Genomic DNA, 26,039 nt, shown 5'->3' on the forward strand with positions numbered 1-26,039 from the left:
AGAAATCAGGGTACCAGCTACAATCACATCGCTGGCTGCTTTGTCCCACACCCCCACAGCCCCTCTGTGGAAAGAAGTGCCTCTGTCTTTGTCCTGTTGTTCTGAAGTCCATTGGACGATTCGAATAGTTGAATCAAGTCCCCTCATAGTCTTCTCTACTCAAGACTAAAAAGAATCAGATATTTAGGCCCGCCAGAGCTGGACACTCTTTAAAATCCTGGAATGACTCTGAGTGTCCCGGATTGCTCTTCTGGATCAGCACATAATTGTTTTATAAGCAGGTGACCATAATTGTAAAACATTTTAAATGAGGTATTACTATTGTGCATTACTCATGTTTAACATAATATCATTTGATTTAAACTCTATAGTTTTGAGCACATATATGCCATTATACATTATGTCATAATGCACCGTACATTATATCATAATATTTTGGACTTTATTACTTCCAAACACTGACTACAAGACCTAAATGGTGTGTCAACATAAACTCCTGAAGTCTTTTTCAAAAGAAGCTTGGTGTTTCCCATCTTATTTACATTTTATGTTTCTGTTACGTTCATATGAAACTTTCCATTTGTCTGCGTTAAACGTCATACAGTATGCTACTTATTTGCCCGATAATGAATTTTATCAAAATGCTCTGAGTTTCCTTTGCAGGTTCTACAGTTTTTACTGGTCTTCTTATTTTGGTAACATCTTTAAGCTTGGCTAGTTTATAGCTATAAAAGAATCTAGATCACGGACAGATTAGGAAGAGCAGCGGTCTGAGTACAGATCCCTGTGTTCTCCACTAGTTTCCCCCACTCTGGACATGCACCCGTTAGTAGTACTTCCTGTTCTAGATCCATACACCACCACTACTATAAAGGCAAACCAAAATCTAGAACCAAAGGAATTTTGTTGACTTTTGTCGGCTTTCAGGCGGCTGACTATGAGTTCGGATGTGTCTGCACACACCGGCTAACCTACAAGAAGGGTCCATGACATTAAAGCTTCTTAACTGTTGGGAAAAGAGTTTTCCAGGGAGGACCATCACTGACGTCAGTAACAATTTAAATTGTTTCTGTGGACAAACAGCTCAACCTAGTTTATGAGAACATTTAACCGTTTAGAGTGTATATGATATTGTATCCAGAATAAACAAATAGCTCTTTTACCTTTGTGTGTGTGTGTGTATATATATATACACACACACACCAATCAACACCTTGATAAACAGCAAAGCCCCGGTCCTTGGTGCACACACAGTGGGCTTGCCCATTTAAAAATGGCAGAGTGCAGCTCTCGAGGATCCTTCAGCACATCAGTTATTTCCCACTGTGTCTGTTGGCAGGCACTTTTGTCATGGTGGTCCTTTTGTTTCACTTCAAATAAATAGGACGGTTTGCATACAGCTCCGCTAATTTCTCATATTGCACAGGTTCATTTATCATTCTCCGTCTCGCTCAGCTCCCTAATGCCTTTATGATCGCAGAGACTAAATACTACTTTCCCCAGTCTAGGACTCTGAGGGTGAAGCTTAAAGAATTTTTTTTTTTTATGTTTTACGAGCAACACTATTCAGGTCGGTCTAGATTCACATCTCTATGCAAGTCTCAGCAGCTCCGTTTCACTCCGTCTAGAAAGTCTCAGAGTACAACAACAATAAGCCTGATGACACAGTAACATCTCTGGCATTCAGCCACAGACACTGTCCAAATGTTCTGAAGGACATTTTATTTCTTATTTAAAAAGAATGTCACACTTTGACTACACACTGAATTATGCCACTGGATCTGCTCCAGTAGTCAGGGCACACTTTCTGCAGTACATTTCAAAACAGACTGACATGTGAGCTAAATACTACCCTGTCTCCAGTATCTATAGGGATGAAACAGTGCCTCGCCCAACCAGGGACTGTACATGATCCGGGCAATATCAGACTGAAGAAAATCTCCCAGAAATCTAGGAGTGAACAGCTGGGTCACAGCAAATAGCTCCCATAGGAGCGAGAGTAGGAAATAACCACTGAAAGCAAGGCTAACAGCATGTAGCACAGACATCAGACAGTGCTGTCAGTCCACAGGCCACAGGTATAAAAGGGCCAGCTTTGCATTAACATAAAATAAAGCAGCAGCAATATATGAATCTGCCATTTATGAGCTGTATATCACTGACTATGCCCAATGTTGCTTACACAACACCAGAAGCATCCAGTGGGCTATGTGTTCAGCTGTATGAAGTTGTGGATACTGACAGAGATTCCATTGGCAGAACATGGCAGAAAGATTACAAACGAGAGGAGGCAATTCAACTCATTTAGCTCATTTTGAAGTTAGTAGCTAACTGATCTTTGCTATGAAGTGGTGACCAAAATTATACACAGTATTTTAAGTGAGATTTCACTAGTGCATTATATCATTTTACTGTAACAGCCCACATTGGATGCTTTTAGCTGTATATCTAAGCATTTTGCTCACCTTCTTAATTGCCTCCCCACACTGCCTTGCAGACCGTGAAAGAGGACCACAGAGGGACCGAGAAAGACGATCTGAAGAGGTGACTGATGGGGATTGGGAACTGTCTGCTTCCTGAATTTTTGTTATGAAGCTGAGTGATAATGGAATGTAACTAAATTCCACACTCTGCAGCAGAGGAGTTTCAGAGCTGGACTTACACTCTTCATCACTGAAGCGCAGCCCCACCTGGGAGACACACAGAGGCCATTCTGCACCAGCATCCTCACTGCACAGTTGATCAGGGGTGAAACTCTCCCTCCACACCCCTGATCAGCTGTGCATTGTGTGAATCAAGGCCAGATTGTGTAAGTCCAGAGGGAGGTTTAGCCAGAACATCAGGGTTAAATCCCTCTACTCTTAAGAACAGCTACATCTTTAATGACCAAGCCTTTGTCACGGCTGCCACAACTATCTGCACATCCACAAGGAGTGTAAAAGGTTAAGCAGTTCTACCCTGCTTATAGTTACCTGAAACCCAGAGAACCAATTTACAAGACAGCTCTGCTCCTACTGCACCATGCCTGTCCACTTAACCACTTTAATAGTATGTATAGTATGAACCACAACCTAATAATATCTTCTTTAACTATTTTCAATCTTTCATATTGATAGGTACAGCTATCTAATCAGAAAAGAAACTAGAAATAAAAACCTTAATTTCCAACAGAACGCAGATTTCTTTTCCATCACGTAGTGCAAACACTGTTCCTTAGTATCTGTATATTCAGGATTAAAGATGTCCTTTAGTCCAGCTGGTCAGCTGGAAGGCTGACTCTAAAAGCTTGAAAAACAACATTTTATTTATTCTTTATTTTCTTTATTCATTTTTTCAGTTGTGTCAAAAATCCTTTCTCCCATGTTTGATGGAAGTTTTTCCATAAGTGCTCTGTTGTGTTCTGACCTAATTTTTGCCACTCAGAGGGGATACTGTGGTAGACAGCTATATTGTATATCTAATATTCTTCATCCTGACTCTTACTGTTCTACTCACCACAGGATAGCTGGTTATTCATTTATTCTTTTCCCTCTTTGAAAGTCACTGGGGAAACTGTGCTCTTGTAAACAAGATGGTCAATTTCAAGAGATTTTCTTGTTTAAAAGGATTTAAAATAAATACGTAATCATGCCTTTGGTTTTCACAAATCCTGGGATTAAGAATCTGACACAAATAATATATAATCATTTATCCTTATTTTTCTGAAACTATCAAACATTTAATTACCAGTCCTGGTCATCATGTAAAGTACCTGAACTGTTTTGCAATAAATTTGCTAAGAACAAGTTGTATTTATAATTCAAAGAAATAGGTTGGCATCAATTCTAACCTTAAAAAAAAAGTAAACCATTGATCTTTTCAAACACTGAGGTGGAAGCTGAATATTGCAGTATTAATAAATACTGCAGCTACTGAAATGAAACACGAAACTGGAAGATGATTACTGTGTCTCCAAGAAGCTCAGCAATCCCGGGTTTCTCCCGAGGAAGGAGCGAGCATGTCCCCGAGAGAAAGGACCTGGCCGGTGTTAGTGTTAGGGGACAGGGACCTCGCACAATCATTCACCCCAGAGGAGAAACTACAAGCGAACTGCTCATAGCAAATGGGAATAAATGCCCCTGTTGCCCCTTTTCTCTCCCCAACTAGCCTGCCTTATTATGTCTCCAGTCTGAGGAAAAGATAATAACAGATCAGAGCTCAGATGTTACACACTAATTAGTGGTACATCATCTGCATTCGGCAGATCTGGTACATACTTCATTCAGCCACTCTCAATCGGCATGGCATCTCATTTGTCTAAATTCCATTTCCTTCTTCATTTTCAAGCTCCAGATCAAGGTGCAGGAGCATCCAGTGACAATAGCGACATTTCTTTTTCTTTCTGATGACATCACTCTCTGTTACTTTACGAACATCTCACGTGCACTGAGAAAAATATCTCTACAAAATGGCCCACTTACTATACATTTTGTCCATCCAGTCTATAAAATACGAACACACTTCACGGATACTGTACATCCTCACCACAGGGAGACAGATGCAGTCTTACATAACATCTTATATAATGCACACCATCCTTTTCGATAAATCTGTTTCTCTTTCACCGTGCGCTGCAGAAGGACAGGGGGCTATGCAGCACCTGATGGACATTACTTCTCAGTCCAGGGGATTGGAAATGACCAAACGCAAAATGGAAAGCTTTTTTCCACGATTACGACAAAGGAGGAAAAAGTCTGTAAAAATGCTACGCTGTGGTGAAATTAAATTATAGTCATTTGAACCCTATAACCCCCCCCCCCATCACCCTCATATTAGAAAAAAAGACACTAGCAGATTTTATAAAGTCTCTCACCACTGCCCTAGCGACAACTTCCTAATACAGATAAAAAGGACCAGCATTCACTCAAACATATAGCCTACCTCCCTGCAGCAAAACTCTCTCATTCAAAGGCCTTTAGCTGCTCTTTGATGTAACTATAATTAGTCTGTACATTCTACAAAGTTTTTAAAGAAGGAAAAATTGCAAAAAAAAAAAAACAGTTCAGTGCCCAAACAGGATACATCATGAAAAATGTTCAAAAATTAATCTTTTGAAGTGCCTAATGTTTATGAACTGAAAAGGTGGCGATAATTAAAGCAGAGATGGTCCATTTCCTTTGGTGTCCTTCTCCCGTGAAACATTTTGTTTCTGCTCCTGCCTTCTCAACCACCTCAACAAGATCTCCTCCTGTTAGATACATACCGTATTTTAAAATATCAATTCAGTTCACAGGCTAAAACACCACGCTGACACAAATGCGCAAGGATTTGTAAAGGGAGGGGACGGGGGGCCTGGTGATGGGTTACAGCTGGCGACGAGGCCAAGGGACACCTTTCTGGCTCCTGGAGCAGCACTGAAAAGACAGCATGAGAAATACAGGCCTGACGAGGCCCGATCACTGCTGCATGACCCAGCACAATTCCCCATTCTGTTCAGTTTACACTGCTTTGTGAAGGGTGTGAAGGAGTGCCAGTGACTTTATTATTGTCCTCGGTGAGACTTCCAGGCCCCTGCAGAGAGTTTAGCACAGGGGCCCTCACTCTCACCGAGAATATCTTGTCCCCTTGACAAAGCTCCTCTATGACATCCTGCTCGCCGCTTATTTCCTGCGAGGGCGAGCAGCCAAAGGCACGGCTTAGCCTGGGATAATTTCACAGGCCCAGGGCAACCCGACCCCTCAGCCCCCGGGGTCAGAAGTCAAGTTTTGTTTGGAGACGTCTAGGAGCTCTGCAGAGCAGGGAAAACAAAAGTGGAGAAAATCCGCTGGTGTGATTTACAGGAGGCAGGAGGGCATGAATGGTGGAGAGGTCGGCCGCACTGCCTCCGCCTCACGCCCTTTACCGAGACAAACGGGGAAACCGGAGGGTCTTCTCGGAACACAAAACCCAGCTCAGAGCCTTGCGGGCGTCACGGTACATCTACAGGAATATGACACAGGTTCGATAGACACAAGGCTTGCAGGTCTTTTCCACTTTGAACTCCACGGAGGAGAGTCCAGCCAGTTGCCTTGCCCATTTCAAAACAGTAATAAAGACAGACAACAGGCAGACTGCGGGTCGCAGAGTGTGCTCTGTCTTGCCTGTTGTGTAGTGCGCAGGGGAGTGAGCGCACTGGGCTTTTTCATTGCACAATCTGTCCATAAGCAGAGGGAACTGCACGTGGAGAATGAAAGATTTCAGTCTCGAAGCTGCGACTCGCTCCTTTATTTGAAGACAGTAGCCAAAAGGAAATTAATTACCGTTCACGAGGAGGCTCTTTCAGAAATATCCGGTGGAGCCGTGGTAAAAATGCAACGAGGAACAAAGAGCTCAGCACACCGGACTGCAGCGAAGCACATCGGCGGGGACGAAAATGCACAGCAAATATGTCGCATATTCATTCAGAAATGTGAAAACCTAATAAAGTGTTCCTGGAAAATTCCTGGCATTCTGCGTGTTATTCCGTTCGTTAAAAGAAGAAAAGCCAAACACTTTAAATAATCTGGGGCTGTCCAGAGCCTGAGTGTGGACCTCTGCATATCAAAGGCTTTAGAGCAGGCTGCTGCTCCTTCTGTCACTGCTGCCGGTCGGTCCAGCACTGCCTCGCGGTTAATAAGGCACCGATTAAAAAAAAAACGAAATAAAAAATATCTCTCTAAACTGCAAATCTGATAAAGCGAGGACAAACAATATTGGGAATGGCATTCTTCTGAGGTGGTTGAAAGAAAAACCTTTTTCTATATTGTTTTCTGTGGGCCTCATTCTCTGCATGCTCTGCACCGCAGCTTAATAGAACATTATTTTTGCAGATCCAGAGGATGTAGAAGCTGCCCGAGGACAAGGATGAACTGGATTATTTACAGAAGCAGTATTTTCTCAAAGAAACTAAATGTTATTTATTTTTAATCATTTTCCATATTTCCCACAATATAAAAAAACACACTCAATACCAGTTATAAGGAGAATAGATTAAAAAAACATACAAAGATATTAAAGTTTTTTTTAAATACAAACAGACCTACCAGCTCGACAAAAGACAGTCCACCGTAACTGTGAGCAACAAAGAAAATCTTCTTGGCAGCAGATTTAGATATGAAGTTGTCCCACACGTAGATGGCATGCTCTTCTGGAGAACTGTTGTCCTGTTGTGAAAAGAAATAAAAACGTGTCCATAATGTGCAAGCATTTCGATCTTAATATCTCTTTCAGACTTCATGTGTGGAGTTTCAAGTATAAATAAAAAATATACAGATATAACCACACCCTGTCTTGTTCTACAAATGTGATCACAAAGCAGCAATGAATCACAAAGCAACGACTTTTAAAGCTTTTTCATTCTGCATGCAAAGAATCCAGAACATTCATAATGTGACTTTTAAATCGTAACCTTTGCCACAGTTCACAGTCACTACATTGGGCATATAGAAGAGTGGAAAAAATACACCATCACCAGAATGTCGCAATTGGTAACAGCTGAGAAGCGCGGAATGAGTACATTTTAATTAATGCGGAACAGAGAACGTCGAGCTGTGCTGTCAAAGAAGAAGGGATTCATTACCGACTCAATAACATTGATTCCTGGTTTGATTCTTAATAAATACCCCACATCAGTACAACATGCATCTTTTTATCATTAAGCGGGCTCTGTTTTTTATTAGGCAGGCATCACCCCTAGTGATCCACTGCAATCGTGTGTTTCTGTAACAAGTTCTTCAGACAACCCTTGTGCAGCTGTCGAAGAAACCTCTGAAAGCAGGCTGGTAAAGAGTAGAGTCTATAAATTCTGCTGAAATATGTTGCTTTTAATGGTCCTTCACTAATTGCAATTGCTTGCAGCCTGCTCAATCAGCCCCGAACACAGTTAATAATTGATAAATAACTGTTCAATCAAATGGTGAACACATTCTTAAATTAAACTGTCATCAAAAGGGTTGTGTACCCAAAGCTTATTTCCTTTGAACGTCAAGTACAGAGGGCAAATAAATACCCCAAAAAGAGCGTGTTTAAATATATTTTCCGCGTTCTCAGAAGCTAAGTAATTTAAAGCAACAGACAAATGTAATATAGTTCAAGTAGGTACTGTTGCTGTGTCAGCATGTTGATGTTGCTTGTTTACCTGCAAAGGAACAGGTAAAGATAAAGGCATAGTGTAATATGCACATTACACAACACCAAGCACAAAAGAGGAAGTCACAAACTCAGAGGTATCTGGTATTGATTTCCTTGTGCACAATGCGGGATCTGGCACAGATGCTGATGCAGAAGTCTGATATTAATGCCATGGGCATACAGGGGCTGTTGGAGGCGTTTTAACGGCATGGTGTTACAGCATGGCCCCTCCACAAACAACAGCATTAAATTAATCTATCAACTTTGAGAGTGTTTCCTTTGTAAGCAAATTGAAGCAATGCATCCACTCGTAGGATTCGTGCCTTTCTGTGTAACCTCGATAACAAAATATACAATTTAAGGATTTGGGAAAAGGGAATAGAAATAAATTATACTAATAAATTAAAGAGATTTTTACCATCACCGAATCCTGCAACACAGACTAAATAAAATAACATCAGATCTAACAATCTTTTTTTTCTGGTGCAGAACGTTTTCACATACTATACTGGTATTAGTATGAAGAAATCCCCTGAACTAGACATGGAGCTTTACAATATGGACAGAAATCAATGGAAATCAAATATTTCTTTATTGAGAAGGAATTTAAAATAATAAAATTTAAGATTTTGAGACTTTCTTGTAACTTTACTGACAACTAAGGCCATCAATGGACAAAAACTTTGGGTTCCATCTCTGAACAAACACTCCATGTATAATATATGTATATAGTTATAGTTAGTGAAGTCCTCTTATGTCCAGGTGGACTTAAGTGATCTGTGAAAGGCAGAAAAGAGTACTGAAAACTCAATTTCAGCCTTTAGATATTTGGCAAAAACTACAATATTGCTGGAACAGTTGGAACAGCTTTAGAAAGTTGCAAATCATAACTGTAATTTGAGAAAATTCACCTGAAAAATGTATTTTAGAAAGTAAAAATGTGTACCTAGTTGAACTACCAGCCACAGTTTCGTTCCTTTCATATAGACAGTGACTAACAGGAACAAATGACGTAAGGCTTAATATACAGGTCTTGGCTCTTTGCTTGAAATTTGCCATGTCAGAAAATGCCTCGTACTTTTATTGGCAGGTAAGGTGTTGAAGCTCAGATCTTTAAAAGTAACCTTTCAAACAGTGTTTGACTACCAATAAAAAAGATTGCAGCCAATGAATCCAAAAAAGTGTGCTTATTAGCAAGTAATTCAGCCTGGCATTAATTTGGTTCTGGTGCCACAGCCCCCAGCTGAAGGAATCCAGGTACCAGCCCTTATCAACTATGCGCAGATTCTAACACCTGGGCTTTGCAGGGCCTTTGTATATGATTGACTACCTGAGCTGATAACACACGGAATTATCTAAACAACATTTGCATATTTGTGTAATTATTTCCTTGGGTTAATTAGCTCCTGTGAAGCAGTTCACCCTCTGAGACTGCTTCCAGTGACAGGTTCACATATTTTCTGTACGGATGCCAAATTTGACAGACTCCCTACTGCTAACCTGTTGCCAGTATCTTAAGAAATGACTGTCAGACAGGTTCTGGGCTGCAGTATTGTCATATTGTACCTGTGCATCAATACTACAGACACCACATCACTCTGAAGTCCCTCGGCGTGGGTTCACAGAGCTTGAAGAAAAGTTAAGAGGGGGCTTAAAAAAAGTGATGTTGTCCATATTATAACACGACTTCAGAAATAAAATTGCATTTCACTGCTCTAGACAAAACGACACCCTTTGCAGTTTCTAACTCAAACACAAACTTCCAGCTCTCCGACAGTCAAAGAGCATATTTTATTGACTAACGTATGACTATAATACCTGTAAAACAGAAACGTCTTTTAACTGAAATGTGTTCCCTAAAAAAAGTAATGGCACTGTAGAATTCTTAGAAAAATGACATCTTGCACAGTGAATTAGAAATTAACTTTAATAGTACATAATAGTATTCATTTTTAATTTAGCAGTTACTGTGTATGTGTGGGACCAGCACCAACAAGGAAAGTCTCATCTAATGGCCATTATATTTTGCTTCTCTTTTTTTACCAGAGAAATTAACACATCTATTTTTTAAGAATATGTTCGCAAAAAGTCTCTAGAGCAACATACTGTTTGATATTCTCAGTAATAGTAACTACCATGTGGCATACTAGAACATCAGATTACTGTCACTTCATCAACGTATGAAATATGCTTGAGCACAAGAGCTCTGAGTAGTGTAGTAAGCTGTGTATTTGGAAGGTTTTGTTTTAGTGAATAGCTCCTTGAGATGCCACATCATGAAAGGGGCTATATAAAATATTATAATTTCAATAATAACAATCACTTTGCTACTAAAGAACACTTTGTTCCTGGACTGATAACTGTTACAATCCCAGGCACATTCAAAGCAGAAGGTGGCCTTGCAGCCGGTTTCTGTCACAGTTTGGAGTACAGCAGTCCTTCAGCCTCGGTTATTACACTGGCAGAAAACACATAACATTCCGCTGTGTTAATGCATGTGTCAAAGAGATTCCTCTTCAAAACACTCAACACCGAATACTCCTTCTAGCAAAACAAAGCCAGCAAAAGCTAATACATTTTTTTCTTTAATTAGTCTGAAAAGAACTGGTATAAACCATCTCTTTTAAGAGGACAAAAATATATTTTGTTTAACAAGGAAGTACAGGAAAAAGTTCAAAATTAAAAGGACATAAATTACTAAAACGTCTCTTCATATTAAATCACTGTTTTCTTCTGGCATAGAGAAATTCCTTTCTTTAAAATACGTTTTTCCATTTTCAATTTTAGGAACATGACACAAAGAAATTCTTGAGTCTATGTTAAAGACCACACTGTAGTAAAGGACTGGGTTTCAGAAACAGACCTCAACTTCCAGTGTTCCTCCAGTCTGTTTCCATGGGCCTAATAAGAAACAGAGATACCAAAAATCCAGTGCGATTACAAGAACAACAACACTAACGTACAACTGGATACACTTCAAAATACAGGTATACAGGTTCTAACACTTTGCTTACCTTGTAATTATGTGGCATTTACACTTTGAAATACACATATTTACATATATGACTGCTGTTGTAACTGCATTATTACTTAAGTTTCAAATACAGCACATGCTGTAAAAAAGGACATTTATAGCACAATTACTGGTTAAGTCACAGGATTCATATGCACAATTACAGTGTCTTGCTGAAGTATTTAAATCCTGTACTTCCTGTGGTGTCCCATTTGATGCAATTACAAAATGATACGAAACACATTATTTTAAAACCGATTGATTGTATTCAAAACTTGAATGCTGTATCTGAAGACTTCTGAGGGTAAAATAAGTTTACCCCTAGTTAAATGTCAGGAAATATTACAGAGAAAAAGTGAAATATGATTAACTCAATATTTGGTCTCAACCAACCTTGCACAATAGTGTGGTGCAATTTTTCCCAGTTTTTCTTGGCAGACTTGTTCAAGGTCTCACGGATCGCTTGGGTATCACTTATGGACAGCAGTTTTTCCATATATTCCCAATAGGATTCAAGTCAGGATTTTGACTGAGCCACTCAATACATTCTATTTAGTCATTATTTATATTTTAAAAATCAGTCAGTATTCAACATCTTTTCTAATTTTCTAATTAAAAATATAATTTTTGTGAGCTATTAGTCAAATTAGTTTTTTTTAAACGTAATATTCTAAATTGTAGAGGACTAGGTGAAGGTGTCATATGTTATACCATAAAATCTCAACAGGAAGTACTTCTCACCGCACAGGATATGTAAATACATGTGTTTCGAAGTATAAATACCACACACTTACAAGGTAACTGCAATAATAATACACTTTAAATAACATAAAGGACATGTGAGATCAAGAAGAAAGCTTTCTTCACATGTATCTGCTGGGTGGCTTCACTTAGCAGAAGGCTTAAACATCTCTCACTTTCATGAACCAAAGGTTCGAAGAAGAGATGAAAACTCTACATACGGCACTACGTTTACTGTAAACAGTCAGTTTAAGAGCACACAATACTGCCTAGTACACAGTCACAGCCCAGTTAGCTTATCTCAAAATTCAGATGTCACTGAGAAACAAAAAAAACCTGGTGAAATCCACAATAGTACACACTGGGATATTAAGAATTCTAAGGCACTGAAATACAGCTCAAAGGTGGCTTTTAAACATTCGTTCAAGGCGATTTCCCATTGAGCTGTTAGTCTTTCTTTCGACAGAAATTATTGAAATGTAACTACAAGGGCATTGTGGGCTCACAGAACAGGAACCCTATGGTCGACTGCTGGAAGAAAAAAAAACATCCATGGACACACACTGGGCCAGTGAATTCTCAAACCTGAACTCTGTTCATTTAAATATTTAATACATCCCTTTCAGCGGGAAACACGATTATTTTCATTTTTTAATAATTAAATATTAAACAAGCTGCACAAGTAATGACATGTTTCGTGTTAACTTTCGTGCCATTAGGAGGAGGACCTTAACGCCAATGTTGATGCGAATTAAAATGTACGTCTGGGAAACAAATTACTGTGGGCTTCTTTCTAGCCTGAATCGCAGTGTGAGAGACAGGAGACCGCAGGCTGTGATGCCATTTTAAAGAGATCTGCTCCTTACAGCACAATCACAAAGTGCAACAAGGGTGCAAAAGTCAGTGGTGCCACTTACAGAGCACTCCTTACATCGGGTGCTCTGATTTGCCATACACTAAACCTGAAAGTGCCTTTAGCTATGGGCTCACATAAGAGACATAAAAAACTCTTATGCTAGTGCTAGCAGACTAGCTTTGCTAGTAGACATTCATTACTTGCAGCTATCATGTAAGAGCTAGAACACAGCTGAAGTTTTGATTCCACCAGATTCTTCCTAGCGGTACAGATAATTTGCCAGCAGCACGCAGGATAGAAAACATCTACATAACCAAACACGTGCATGTTTGCAGCGTGCGTACCCAGAAAAGCGTTTTTTATTGCTTTGCGCAGTGATGGTCCTTTATTCAGGTTTTTCCAAGCTCCTCAATGCATTACTCGTGTAAGGCAAGAATCAAGAATGAATTTTTGGGATGGAATACGTTCTGTGTGGCATGCTCGGATACATTTGGAGAAGCAATGCCCTTGGTCTCCTTTGGAATTATGCATATGATTTCTCAACACTCTGGGCCACGGTCCAGCCTGTGACCAAATGGATGAGTGAATATCACATTATCTTCTGGGGTAATTAACAGATTCTGAAAACTGCAGGAAAGTCAACATAGTTACAAAGCCAGGAAGTCTTGCTGGCTGGCTGGATAACAGAACAAAGATGTTTGAAGTGGAGGGGATGAGAAAAATCTCTTATATACTCTAAAGATTATCACGACCAGACTGTATAACACCATGACCTTGCTGGCGTCAAGCTAATCTGACAATATTTGGTAGTGCATTGTTTCAAATCAATAACTAATTAACGCAGCACAAAAGAAGTTGCTCCATTTTCTGAGATTCCTTGTTAAAAATGGCTTTTGGCTGCACATGGGCAGAAAGGTCATCTTTGTGACATCTCCACCAGCCTTTCAACGTCTTGCTACTGTCAGATTAAATTACTTTTAGCAATTAATTGACATAAGTTAAAACAGAGGCACATTTGTTGCAGCAGGCTGTCATAATGACATGGGGAGAAGCTGTTTTGATATGAATTTCTACCCCTGACCCTCTATCATATCTTTAATTTTTTTTGGTTGACCTGACGGGAAGATTGGGAGCAACCTGCTAACTTGAACTACAGGGGCCTCACCTTGGAGGGCTTCCGGGAATCAGATATTGAACAGCTTCAGAGAGGAATTCTGCTGCTACTGGGGCTGTGCAGCAGGGACACGTTTCTTCTCCATGGTGGGTTAGTAAAGGCAGCTGACGTCAGTCTGTAACACCGAACTCACGCATCCAGGTCTTGAGCTTCTTCTCCATATAGAAGCTACATAGCTCCTGAAAAAACCTATCCAGTGAAGGCCCATAACTGGTAAGTTCTGACTGACTTTCAAATTTGTTTAAAATAGTTACACAGTGCTCTGTGGAAGGATTATGCACCTGGACTACAAAGAGGTAACTCTTTGTCTGGCAAAAGCTATGAACTACTCTACAAATCGAAATGGTGAAATAGAAAGGCAGCTTTAGCTTCAGATGCATCTGTATTTGAATTTACTTGAGCGTGGACTCTGGAGCTCTAACATTATATTAATATAAGACCCAGCTGTTGCAAAACTTTCAACTAATCAAACTGCTGTGCATTCCAAATCTTCAAGTTTCCCTCCATGACATGCATCTTTCTTTCTTACAAAACATACTGGCAGAGAGGCTCTCTAGCTCTTACCAAGATTTTCCTTTTTGAATCTTCACTTTTATGTGCTCTGAAAACAGATCAAAATATGTCTAATTAATGTTTTACAGAGTAGAATGCACTATATGCTTTTGCGCTTTTAGAACGGAATCTTGTTAAATGAAAATAGAACTTTTTGACAATACCACATTCACAGCTGCATTTAAAAAAGCATGATTCTTGTACATATACAGACGTTTATTTTCCTAACAAGCACAGACACAATTATATGTAATGAAATAATTAGCATGATGGTTAACATCTTGATTTGACCCAAGAGACTTCCCTTTCAGGCTTTTCTAGGTAAGAAAAGTTGTGTATTTTGTCAATATGATTGCTAGCTATGTTGGATCAGAAACTGCAAACCAGCAAATCTCAAACACGAGTACATACGGAGCTCTGCCGCAATTATTCTGAACGGCACAGGCTGTGCTAAGCTCCTCTCTCTCAGGCTGCACAACACTGACACCAACCTGCATGTTTCTTGCAGAGCAGAGATGGACAGGCTCAGGGTAAGGGCTAGATGGGTAACACAGAAAGACAGGTGGACAGCAACAGGCTGAGAGAAGGTGGCAATGTTTGTACATGAAGGTCAAATTCATTGTCACCCTCAGGATTTTGGTCACAAGTGCTCCCAGCAGCTGGCTTTGCAAGAAACAGAATGCTAGAGAGGGGCTTTGTGAAATAGGGCATCCTGTAAACAAAAAAAGGACATACAGCATCACTTTCCTCCCCGAGGGACAGTGAACCAAGACTGCACCACCTGACGGCATGGAAGAGAGAGTAGGTCATCTGTTCCAAAAAATACTGCGCCACTGAGCAAGCTGGGCACATCTGCACGAAATGACGCTCCCTGCCTCTGCACAGCTGTCAGACACCAATGTCGCAGTGACTGCTTAGCAAACATGAAGAAATATTAAAGGAGTCAGATGCATTAAAAGATAAAAGGAGTAAAGATACATGAAGGGGGTTGAGAGAAAGTGCTACACTGACAGTCTGAAGGAACTAAATCTCTTTAGCCCTGAGCCCAGATTCAGAATGTCAGCTCAGCAGATTTAAAACGAACTAGGAAACAAGAACCAGGGGACACAAGTGGAAATTGTGTAGAACCGCATTTATAAAAGAACAAGGGTCGCTTCTTTAAACAAGGGGTTGTGGGAGTCTGAAACAAGCTCCTTCTCCATGTTGTTGAGCACAATACACTGACTGCTTTAAGGAAATGACCAGATGGGGACCCTTGGATGAACCTTCTGAGTTTCTAATGATCAAACAGGCTGAACGGCCTCCTCTAATCTGTAACCTTTCTTATGTTTTCAGTAATACCATTCTGAAAAACACTAGTCACACTTACAATGTGTTTTATAAAACTGACACTTTATGAAGGAGCTTTTTAGTGACTTTTGTGAAGGAGCTTTTTAGCTACAAATAAAGCTGTTTTACCGAAACACAGCTATGAAGAAACAGTTTCGAACATGTCTCCAAAAATACTCACCTCCTACAGTCAGTTTGTGTAACACTGAATATCATTTTTCTATTACTGAATAAAGGAAAATACAAATATGAGCATACATATATATTCTCTACCGTCTGTTGGTAACTTAAGAGTGTGAATATATACAGTATCGTCAGGTAAATGTACTTAACGTGATATCCTCTACAGTTCTGGATGAACAGATCCTCTGGCCAACAGTTGAAAGTGTCAACAGCACAGAAACATGGGAACTAAAACTACCGCAGATGAAGTGCCTCGGGTTTCAAAGTAATAATCACAATCGCAGTGTAACATTGTGTAAGGAAGAGTGCAAGGGGCTTTCTTGCATTAAGTCCTCAAAATCCGGCAACGAGCCAATAATTAAAGATCACACTGGAAGTCTAAAACAACAAACACAAAAGCAGAAGCCACCCAAAAAAGCACTTCTTAAATAAGGCACTTGTATAATGTCTCCAACATTGATGTACACACTTCTTAAATGAACTATATAAGTGCACAAACTTACAGTTATATCGCAGAACCAGCTGCAGCAAGGGGTAGTGGCTTCTTTTTTGAAAGTTTTTTCAGTGCAATATTATTGTCATTTACAGAAATAAGTGGTTATAAAAGAAAGCCTCAACTTTGCTATTATTGTCCCTTGTGCTTTTTCCACTGGCAGAACCCTAATCCTTCCCAGTCAGACTCAAGTGAAACCTTTGGGAGCTTCTTAAGCCATGAATGTCTTTTTTGTTCATGGTATTCCTTCGCTTGGCTGGCAGAAAATAGGTAACTGGATTAGTGCGAAAATTCAGAGTAAAGTGAACTCCCAAACTTCTGTATAGCAAGTGCTAAGAAACTCAGCATCACTAAACACAAACCAATGGACTGTGATCTTGGAAAGACTGGAGATTAGGCAAGGTTGGGAGGTTAGACACTATGAACTGGGGGCTAAAATGTAAGATTCATAAAAGCAGTTAAGGGCTTATTAATGTGTGTAAGGAACCGTATTAATCAACTCAACTTTATTTTCCACTTGTTCACTGGAGCCCAATCTAGTACACGCAGGTGGTCTGTTTCTTTTCTCAGTAGGCTAGGCTGTGTAAAAAAAACCCCACAAGCGCCCAGATGAAATAGCTGGCCAGCTTAAAAAGTGGAGCTGGAGGTGGACGGGGAGGGGGGTCACCACAATATGGAAAAAACCTCACAACGAAGACACTTGAGTTTATCCCAAAAACATGCCCTCCCCCTTCCCCAAATCTAAATTGAGCACTACCACTGGGGAATTTCTAATGAGGAACGGGCTGAAATCGAGGACCATTATCCTCATTTTTAGCGCAGGGAAGCGCATTAGGGGGATAAACATTTACTTTGTCACAGCTCGCTTGCAGGGCCGGAGCCCCGCGCCGTGGAAGAGCGACGCTGGGACTCTCGAGCGCTGCGCTCCGGCGCTGAGAGCAGATCCAGCGTTGTCAAGGCAGAGCTGCTGCTCAGGAATATCAAAGATGCTCGGGGAGCATGACTGCAAAGATGAGAGATCGCAAGGAAATAAACATGAAGTTTCCATCAGAAACGATCAGGCTCACGAGGAGCAAACACTCCATCCTAGCTGAGAGCTGAACGCACACGTACACTCTGAGCCCCACTAACAATTTTCATAATTTCATGTATGCTTTGAGTATAACATTGTTATGCTGGATTTACCCTGCTCTGCCTTGTCAGTGAAAGAGAAACTAAATTTGCAGGTTTATTACTAATCTGTTGACATTCGCTGTCTTCACTCTCAAATTCGGCTTGGCAGATGTTTTCAAAAACAAGAATTCTGTCTTATTACAAAACATATTAAACAGTTTTCCCTGGCAGGCTTGTCTGACATCATGTTTATTGCCCAGACTAAATCACTCTGCTTCGCCCCAGTGCATGCCAGCTAGTACATTATTCCCCAGTTCAAGACAGATACAGTAAAAACCAATAAAGCAAACAGTTTGAGATCAACTCCGGACCTCAGCCCGCGGCCTGAGATCAGCACTCCGAACATCTCGTGTCAATCGCAATCCTTAAGATAAAACAAACGATCCCACCCTCAACTTAAAATATTTAATGCAAACTAACTGGAAGGGGGAAACCAAAACATTATATTAACCTTACATCGAAGGGAGACAGATTTCTGGCGTGGCAATTGTGGGTTTTCAGCTGTCTGCTGACTGTATGCCGCGCTTTAGAACAATGGCAGGAACCGTTCTGACTGTTATGAAATGACTCCAATTAACTTTTGATTACACCGAAGCTCTTGGTCCGGCAGAAGTAACCTATCTCATTAAAGCCTGCCAGGCCTGAAACAATGCTCCTTAAGACTTTTTTTTTCCTGGAGCAACACAGTGAGAAATATCAGGGGACAGAGCCATACAGCAGCTGGGAACTGGCCAAGTCGGCTTCTTTTTTTTTTGCTACCCGAGCAGTTCAAGTTCACAGCCAAGAGGAAAAGAAAAATAAATATGCGGCCCATTATGCAGTACCTGCTGTACAGCGTCAAGGATGTTATCTTTCTCTTCTGCAGACTTGTTTTGAAGGCCTAGCTGAGGAAAAGCAACTCTCCAGCTACAGGTAGAGAAGGATTAACCACAGCGTCATCTGTGATTTCTGTTTATTCTGACATGTTCTTTAATGAATTAAACGATACTTAGGGTCTTACATCTCCCTCTAATGGAAAACACACAAGCTGAAGCAACCAGCTCTTGTCTGCCTTGTATCTGCCTACCATGTATAATGTATAGTATGGAAAGCAAGCAGAAGCTAATGTCAAAGTGTGAATAATACTGTCTGCCCCCTGCAGAATTGGAAAACCTTGGGTAGCACTGTTATAACGATCTCACGCTGCTAGCATTACAAAGTGCAAAGGTTCGCTGAGAAAGAGAAAAAGGAGTAGTGAGGGGCTGAGCCTCCTCATTATATGATTCCTGAGATATTCCAGCTTAAATATTTATTAAGATATTAATATCTGCTCTTCTCTTCATCTTCTTTCAGATGATATGCTCGTGCAACTCGAGACAGACAGGAGGAGAGTGGTGACCGCAGATCGTAATATGTAAATAAATGAAAATTAAATTAAGAATATATATATATACATACGGCTCAGGCGCACATTGTTCTTTTTTTTCTCTGACTTCATAAACGCGATATTGGTAGGCTGAGATTTATGGTTTGACAAGCCAACATGATGATAAAACAGTATGCAAATGTATGTCAAGCTGCAGTGTGGCAGAGTTAACAAGTGTCATATTGCCAAGGCTTTTACTCTGTAGGGTCTTTTTTTCAAGTTGTGAAAACTTTTCAGGTATTTTTTTTTTTTTGCCTTAAAGCAATCTCTGACACAGTAGCTAGGCAACCTTCAAGACGGCTGCTGCAACTTAAATTTTAAAAAGCAGATGCCATCGTTAGCTTCCAGGGCTGAAGAGATGATCATTTAGCTAGCTTATTCAGGCTCAAGGAAGCCTCTGTCAAGTTGGGAAGTGCCTGCAATATAAATTTTGAAAAGCAAGAGTGGAAGAGGGTGCAAATAATTGAGATAATTATATAACATTATATTGCATGCAAAACAGTCACTACCAATACTGACAGCAAGTAGCCTGCACTGACAACCTCAGACCATGTACAAGCTTGCTTGCAATTAAAACTTTCGACTGGGTATGTGAAGTCAGGCAGGGCAGCAGCTATTTTCAGACTGAAACTTTTAGAAATAAACTTCAACCCTATGAAAACAGACAAACGAGAATACTTTATCAGCTCCTAACATTTTGCACTTTTGTCCTCCACCTTAAAAAAAAAAAACTGTCCCTCCTATTTACGGCCCCCAGCCCTCTGCCCTGGTGGACCAGGAGGGGGCGCTGCCTGCTCTGAGGAGGGGCCGGACTTCCCCGCGGCGAGCTGGCTGGGCGCGGAGGGCGGGCGATGCCCTGGGATGGAATCCTGTGTGGGCCGGGATGGGCGCCTCACTCACCCGAATGGGAATCTGCTCCGTCTCCCTCTCCTTCTGCGGGTTGCGGTACTTCTCATAGAAGTCCCGGCGCCTCCGGGACTCCCGCTCGTCCTTGCGCTCCCTCTTCTCCGCCGGCTCGTCCGAGCTGTCCGGGGAGGGCTGCGCCGGCGCGCCGGGCTTCTCCACCTCCAGGTAGTTCTCGTTGGGGTTCAGCACCATCACCCCGTGGCCCTCCTGGGTCACGACAGGAAAACGGGGGATCAGAGAGGCGGCGGCGGCGTCCGGCCCGAGCAGCGCGGAAGTGCGGAGAAGAGAGGGGCCTGGTGCCAGTGCAGACATCTGACTGCTAGTGATGACTAAGGCTGTGCACCATTACTGGGCAAAGCAGAGCCAGAAAAGCCACTGTTGATGGTCTACAAAACGCTGCTTATGTGAACTATTAGGAGAAAGGATTAGCCAAGCAGCGACAGGCACCTCACCCCACGCTGCGCATTACAGTCTGTGTTTGCAAAAGGGCACATGTCAGCTGCTATCAAACACAATCGATCCTTCCATCAGTCAGCCCTCAGATACAGAAACGCAGGCCTGTGTGACAATCCCCCCCCGTGTAAAAACTGTATAAAAACAAACAAGAGGTGGCTAAACCAGGATGATGATGTCAGGCTGGACAACTGTGCTGACAGAATTACAGTACATTGTTACCCTGGAATTATGTCTGATACACATGTGCCGCAGCACCACCTCCACACCAATATGTTGCACAGATATAACACACACACACACCTTGTATATAATTTGTATTATATATGGGTAAATGCAAATACAGGTATGTTGCCAAATACATATTTTACCATTTACCACCTAGTTTCTAAATTAGTGTACCTGGGTGTCATAAAATATTCAAACTTTCCAGTGGGGCTCTTACAGACAGAAAAACCTTTATCATTTCATTTGTTTATCAGCTGTTGACATTTAAAAGGACTTAAAAAAAACTCACGGCGTGGACTAATGCACAACCATTTTGAAAACGCTGCAATAAAACCAGTTAAAAGTCAAGTGAATGTTGATACTTTGATTATGATCTTCATTGTACTGCTGATTGCAATCCTAACTAAAAAAAATAGATGCTGTCCTTTCATACTTCGTCTGCTCCATTTGAACTAATGAGACGGTATCACCGAAATGCATCCCAAATTCATAATCAGACTTTCAGTCGGGCTCAAACTGCTAACACTGGCTGGGTAACATCCGAGAGCTCTCTTTCTTCCCTGTCTGATAAGTGTGAGAACCGTGATTCCTGTTTGTAAAACCACTCGTTCACACTAAGGGTTCTGCAAGGGCGATAAAATCTGGTCTTCATGATACAGCACTATCACCGAATTTGTGTTGACATCAGAAAAATAACACATTCACAGCTCCAGTGATTATAAAATTATAGATTTCTCACCTTCTTTCATAAATCCAGAAGCAATTTTGCTCTTTATTATAAATCTATTAAAATGAAATTAAAAGATATTAACACATTAAACCGAATAAGACTAACTTACCAAATAAACTACTGAACAGTTTATTAGCTTTTTCAAATATCTTCTTTTAAATTTCAATATCAATCATTTCCAGCATAGATTTTAAGATTTTCTAAATGGTTCTGACTGCAATTAGTGGCACTGAATGTCCTTTGTCTATTTCACTTTAAACATTTCTTTACACAATTTCCTTAGTAAATCAGAACTTTTTAATGAAAAATCTGAATTGCAGTTTTTTAGCTTTCTAGAGAAATGTGTTTTAGAGATAATGTTTGTATCTGAAGAAATTTAAACATTAATAGAAACAAACTACAACTTCAAATAAATTTATGGTTATATGGCAATAAAAATACGAAGTACATTTTAGTTACTTTTTTCTGGTTTGACTATCATAGCTCATAATTAAACATCAACATTTCTTGTTCTCCATTTTAATTTAATTATACATGTGACACAAACCATTATTAAAGAAAGAAAAACACGTTCGTGGTAAGAATATTCGTTTCATCAGGCTCTGTGTTTTTTCCACATTTTAATCTCAATGCCAACCACTCCACAAGTAAATTCACAAAAAAACGCACATTAACAATTAATAAAAAGCCTTTTCATTATTTTATTGCTGCTTCCACCCAGAAATTTTCACTGCGATTCAATAATAATAAAAAAAAAATGTTTGCTTTAGCCAACACCTTTGCAATTATTCGGACCGTGTGCTGAACAGGGGGCTGAAAAATAAATAACTGTGCCTGTGATTTTTAAAGGTTTCCTATTAAAGCCATAAACGCAATCTTTCATTTTAACAAATGATCACGCCTCACAGTGCAGACTGTTAATGTCCTTTTTCTCATTTGTTGGCAGCACAAAGCGCATACATTAAAAGAGTATTAAACACCTTTCAAGGAATGCCTTTATTCATGTGCTCGTCCTTCCTGAGCTTTTTTAAACATTTGATCAGCCTGGGGTTCCTTTGTTAGCAAATGCGCTGGAAAACTTGGACCACGTCTTTCCCATCACATGCTTTGTGCCACTGCCCACTGGTGGCAGCCTAGATAAATGACTGGCAGGGTCCGCTCTCATGCATCAACTTCACCCGCGCGAGCAGAGAGCCCCGCCGCGGCTGGCTGACTTGTAGGCGTTGCTTCCCAACTGTGTGAAAACTTTATTGGAGTAACCTTTACCACGCTTTGTCAACCCGAAGCAGATTTGTGCTTCACAAGGTCTCGTTACTTCATTACGGGTTTCGGCTACGGGGCCGCCAAATTGCCGGTATCGAGGCCCCCTTCCGCCACACGCTGTTCACTGCCAGAGAGGGGGCAACGCTGGCCACCTCGCCGGCTCACTCTGGCGGCGTTTGCAACACAACGGGGCGAAAAGGAAAAGCTGAAGTAATAAAAAAATACTCTTTAATAGGCTGGTGGGGGGGAGGGGGGGGTTCCACAAACCAGCTAACAACCACGCAAACTGCTGGAAGAGCCCTGTGCACTAAAAACACCGACCGCTCCAAATGCCAAAGAGAAGCTGCAATCCATCGGGAGAAGAGCAGCCTACTGTACAGAAAGACAAAGCCAGCGGAGATTTACGCCGCGCAGAAAGTTCCTGGCGATTACTGTGACACAGCAGAAGGGTTTAAATGGCGCGGGTCACGGCTTTAAGGAGGCAGATCCTTTTGTCTTTCCTCTGGCGTTGCAGGAAACAAAGTGACAAAGAAGAATATAAAAGATCCAAGACTGAGTCGCAGCAGGCATATAAGCCAGCTTCCAGGCCACATATGGGAAGAATATTTCCCATTAAATGGCCTACATTTTGTTTATTATTAAATTATTATTAATTGAGCTGCAGTTATTGTTTGATGTCATGTGTCTGGAATGATTCTAGCAGTGAGTCCCAGCTCCTGTCCTGTCTTGAGTGAAGGGCACACAGGGATATGTTTCCAGCAGCTCCCAGTGTGACCAGCGAGCCCCAGCCCATCTCCCCGAGCGCCTCTTACCAGTGTTCACACACACACACACACACACACACACACACACACACACACGCGCGCTTCCCTGTCCCTCTTCCCAGAGCGGAGTGGACAAAGCCCTCCGCTGCGGGCCGCGGCCTCCGGACCTCCGGGCGTCGGAGTCAGGCCGGTGGTCAGCGGGGGTCATCTCGGGTCCCGGACGAGGACAGGCCCCGATGCCTCTGGTCACACGGGTAAGCGCTCTTTTGTCGCCCTGCCCTCACCCCCCCCCCCCCCCAACCCCCTTGGCAAGAGACGGACCCCTGCTCTCCTGGAGACCCAAGCCCAGCACAGCGCGGGGACCCACAGACGCGGCTGTCGGCCCCCTCGACACAAACACTAAAGGAAGCAGCATTACTACAGGAACGGACCATCGGCTTCCTACACTCACGGCCCAGTATTGCCATCCTCAGCAGGAGTATCGCACTGCCGCTACTCAAGAACAGGAATAAAAGCAGCACAAACTCCGTTCGCCTTTTCAGCCAATCTACCCTGGCAGAGCGGACAGCTCACGTGAGCCGAGCGCCAACACACTGGAAGTCACTTGGAATATTTCTAGAGCCTTTGGAATTACTTAGGCTGGCGCAATGAGGGGGAATCACACCCTTGCATATTTTCCCGTCATTAACTGCGGGGGGGGGCAGTAATAAGAATAAACAGCTGCAAGTGCCGCTATTCACAAATATTTGCCTTTTCCCATGAAGCGCCGTTAAAGTTTTTGACAAAGGGGGTGAAGACAGGCGGGCTGCTCGGCTCGAGCGAGGGGGCTTCAGGAGTGGGAAGACTCACGGGTGCGCTTCTGTCGCAGAGCTGTTTTCCGGGGACTGTGACAGCCAGCGTCCTACCTCAAGCTCCGCCGAGGGGCCGGCGACAGGAGCTGCCCTGCCAGGTGGGCGCTGTGGCCGCACAGGGAGGGGAAGGGGGGCGGGCGTGGGTGAGGGGGCACTGCGGGGAGAGGACGGAGCTGGGGGGACTGGGGGTCGCAGATCTTCCATTTCCTGACAGCGGGCCCTGGCTTCCCGTTCTCGCCGCGCTGGCTGTTGATTGGCAGCTGTGCGCTGGCAGGCACGGGGCAGAGGGGCGACCTCTCCCCCGCCAGCCAATGAGAGGGGAGACGGGAGACGCAGCCTGTTTGCAGGCAAAACGGGGGCTTAGGGATCTGAATAGGGAAACACAATCAAAGCCTCAAGGTATTTGTGAGTGAATGGTTTTCAACATGGATGATGGTTAAAAAACACACACACACACACACACACACAACAGCGGAGCGCAGACCAGGTTTCAGGAACGCGTACTGAGCGCATTATCAGCCTCGTCCTTTCACAACCTGCGCTTCACCAGGGGACGGGACTGTGAAAAGACCCAATTAAAAAGCACAAACGCTTGTCCGAGGAGCAAAACCTAAATACCGTAATATAATATCCAGCCCTCCTCTCGTCAGACAGCCTGCTCAAGGCCACCACCTCCTCCGTAACCTTGTCTGTCAGAGCTTCTCTCTCCGTGGCTTTTTCAACAGGCAAGACACTATTATTCCTTCTTTCGTATACTGGAAGACTTGGACTCCTTGTCAGAGACCTCCCCCAGCCAGCCTGCCCTTTCCGCACTGTGTTCAGTGGGGGAAAGGAAGAGGAAAATGTAGCCTGAGCCTGAAGTATGAATATGTGGAGCAGTAAAACGTTTCGCAGGCGCTGACACACAATATCGTTGGATATTCACGTCCACAGCTCTGACCGACAAATTTCTGCACTATCGCAACCACTCACGATGGTTTATGAGCTAACTGCAAAAACGCACACAAGCTTTTCAATCTTTCCTTCCTATCCTGTGAGGAACCAGAAAAATAAACTTGCCAAAAAAATTAACATTTTTTGATGTATTCATTAATTTATTAAAACAATAGATTTCCTATCACATTTTTACCTTCAAATTGCTTGTTTTTCACAGGGTGTAAATCTGATGCTATCAATTGAAAAACAGACATAAACAGGAAAAAAAAGCTTCTTAAAAAAAGCTATCTAGCTTAAAAAGCCCACAAAGGGTTCTCTTTAGAAAGGAGAAGATTGTGCAGGAGATTTAAAACCGCAAGAAAATCTTAAATATCCTTTAAAAAAACACTGAATAAATAATAAGAAATAATGATTTTTTTTGACAGATTGTCTAAAACACAGCACTTCGGTTTTTACACATAAAAGTTCACAAGGTTTACCACGTAACTTTTCTGATATACAGTTGTGATAAATAAAATATACAGGTTGGTTTGGTGCACTGTAACAGGTTTGCATTTCGAACAAATGCCTGAATAAATCTCAATTCATTTTTGGGTGAGTGCATTTCGTTAAAGTGAGCAAGTGAGACGAGGGGAACACGCAGCCCTGCTGAACACAGGCAGAGACCGCAGACACTTCTCAGACTCTGTCTGCTGGCTGGACCGCAGCCCCCTGCTCCCTCTCCAGCCACAGACCAGGCCGCGTGAAGCTAACACTGGAGTAAAAACCTTCAGACGGAAACTGAGAAATAGAAATATACAGACACACCGTTTATATACTGTACAACAGGCCAAGTTACAAACGCGTAGTAGTAAAAAATCTT

The 26,039-nt window shown here is 41.9% G+C and overlaps 1 protein-coding gene across 2 annotated transcripts in view; it reads right to left on the minus strand.

Moving 5' to 3' along the window:
- arb2a (ARB2 cotranscriptional regulator A) overlaps positions 1–26,039 on the minus strand; it is a 184,978-nt gene that overhangs the window by 85,279 nt on the left and 73,660 nt on the right. For both annotated transcript variants that reach the window (XM_088630684.1, XM_088630683.1), the window contains exons 7-8: positions 19,947–20,159; positions 7,041–7,160 (exon numbers count right to left, since the gene is read on the minus strand). In XM_088630684.1, the coding sequence (XP_088486810.1) occupies positions 7,041–7,160; positions 19,947–20,159 (333 nt within the window). The remainder of the gene's footprint in view (positions 1–7,040; positions 7,161–19,946; positions 20,160–26,039) is intronic.

This window comes from Lepisosteus platostomus, chromosome 4, assembly GCF_059453375.1.
Source record: "Lepisosteus platostomus isolate fLepPlt1 chromosome 4, fLepPlt1.hap1, whole genome shotgun sequence".
In the NCBI taxonomy this organism is placed as follows: Eukaryota; Metazoa; Chordata; class Actinopteri; order Semionotiformes; family Lepisosteidae; genus Lepisosteus; species Lepisosteus platostomus.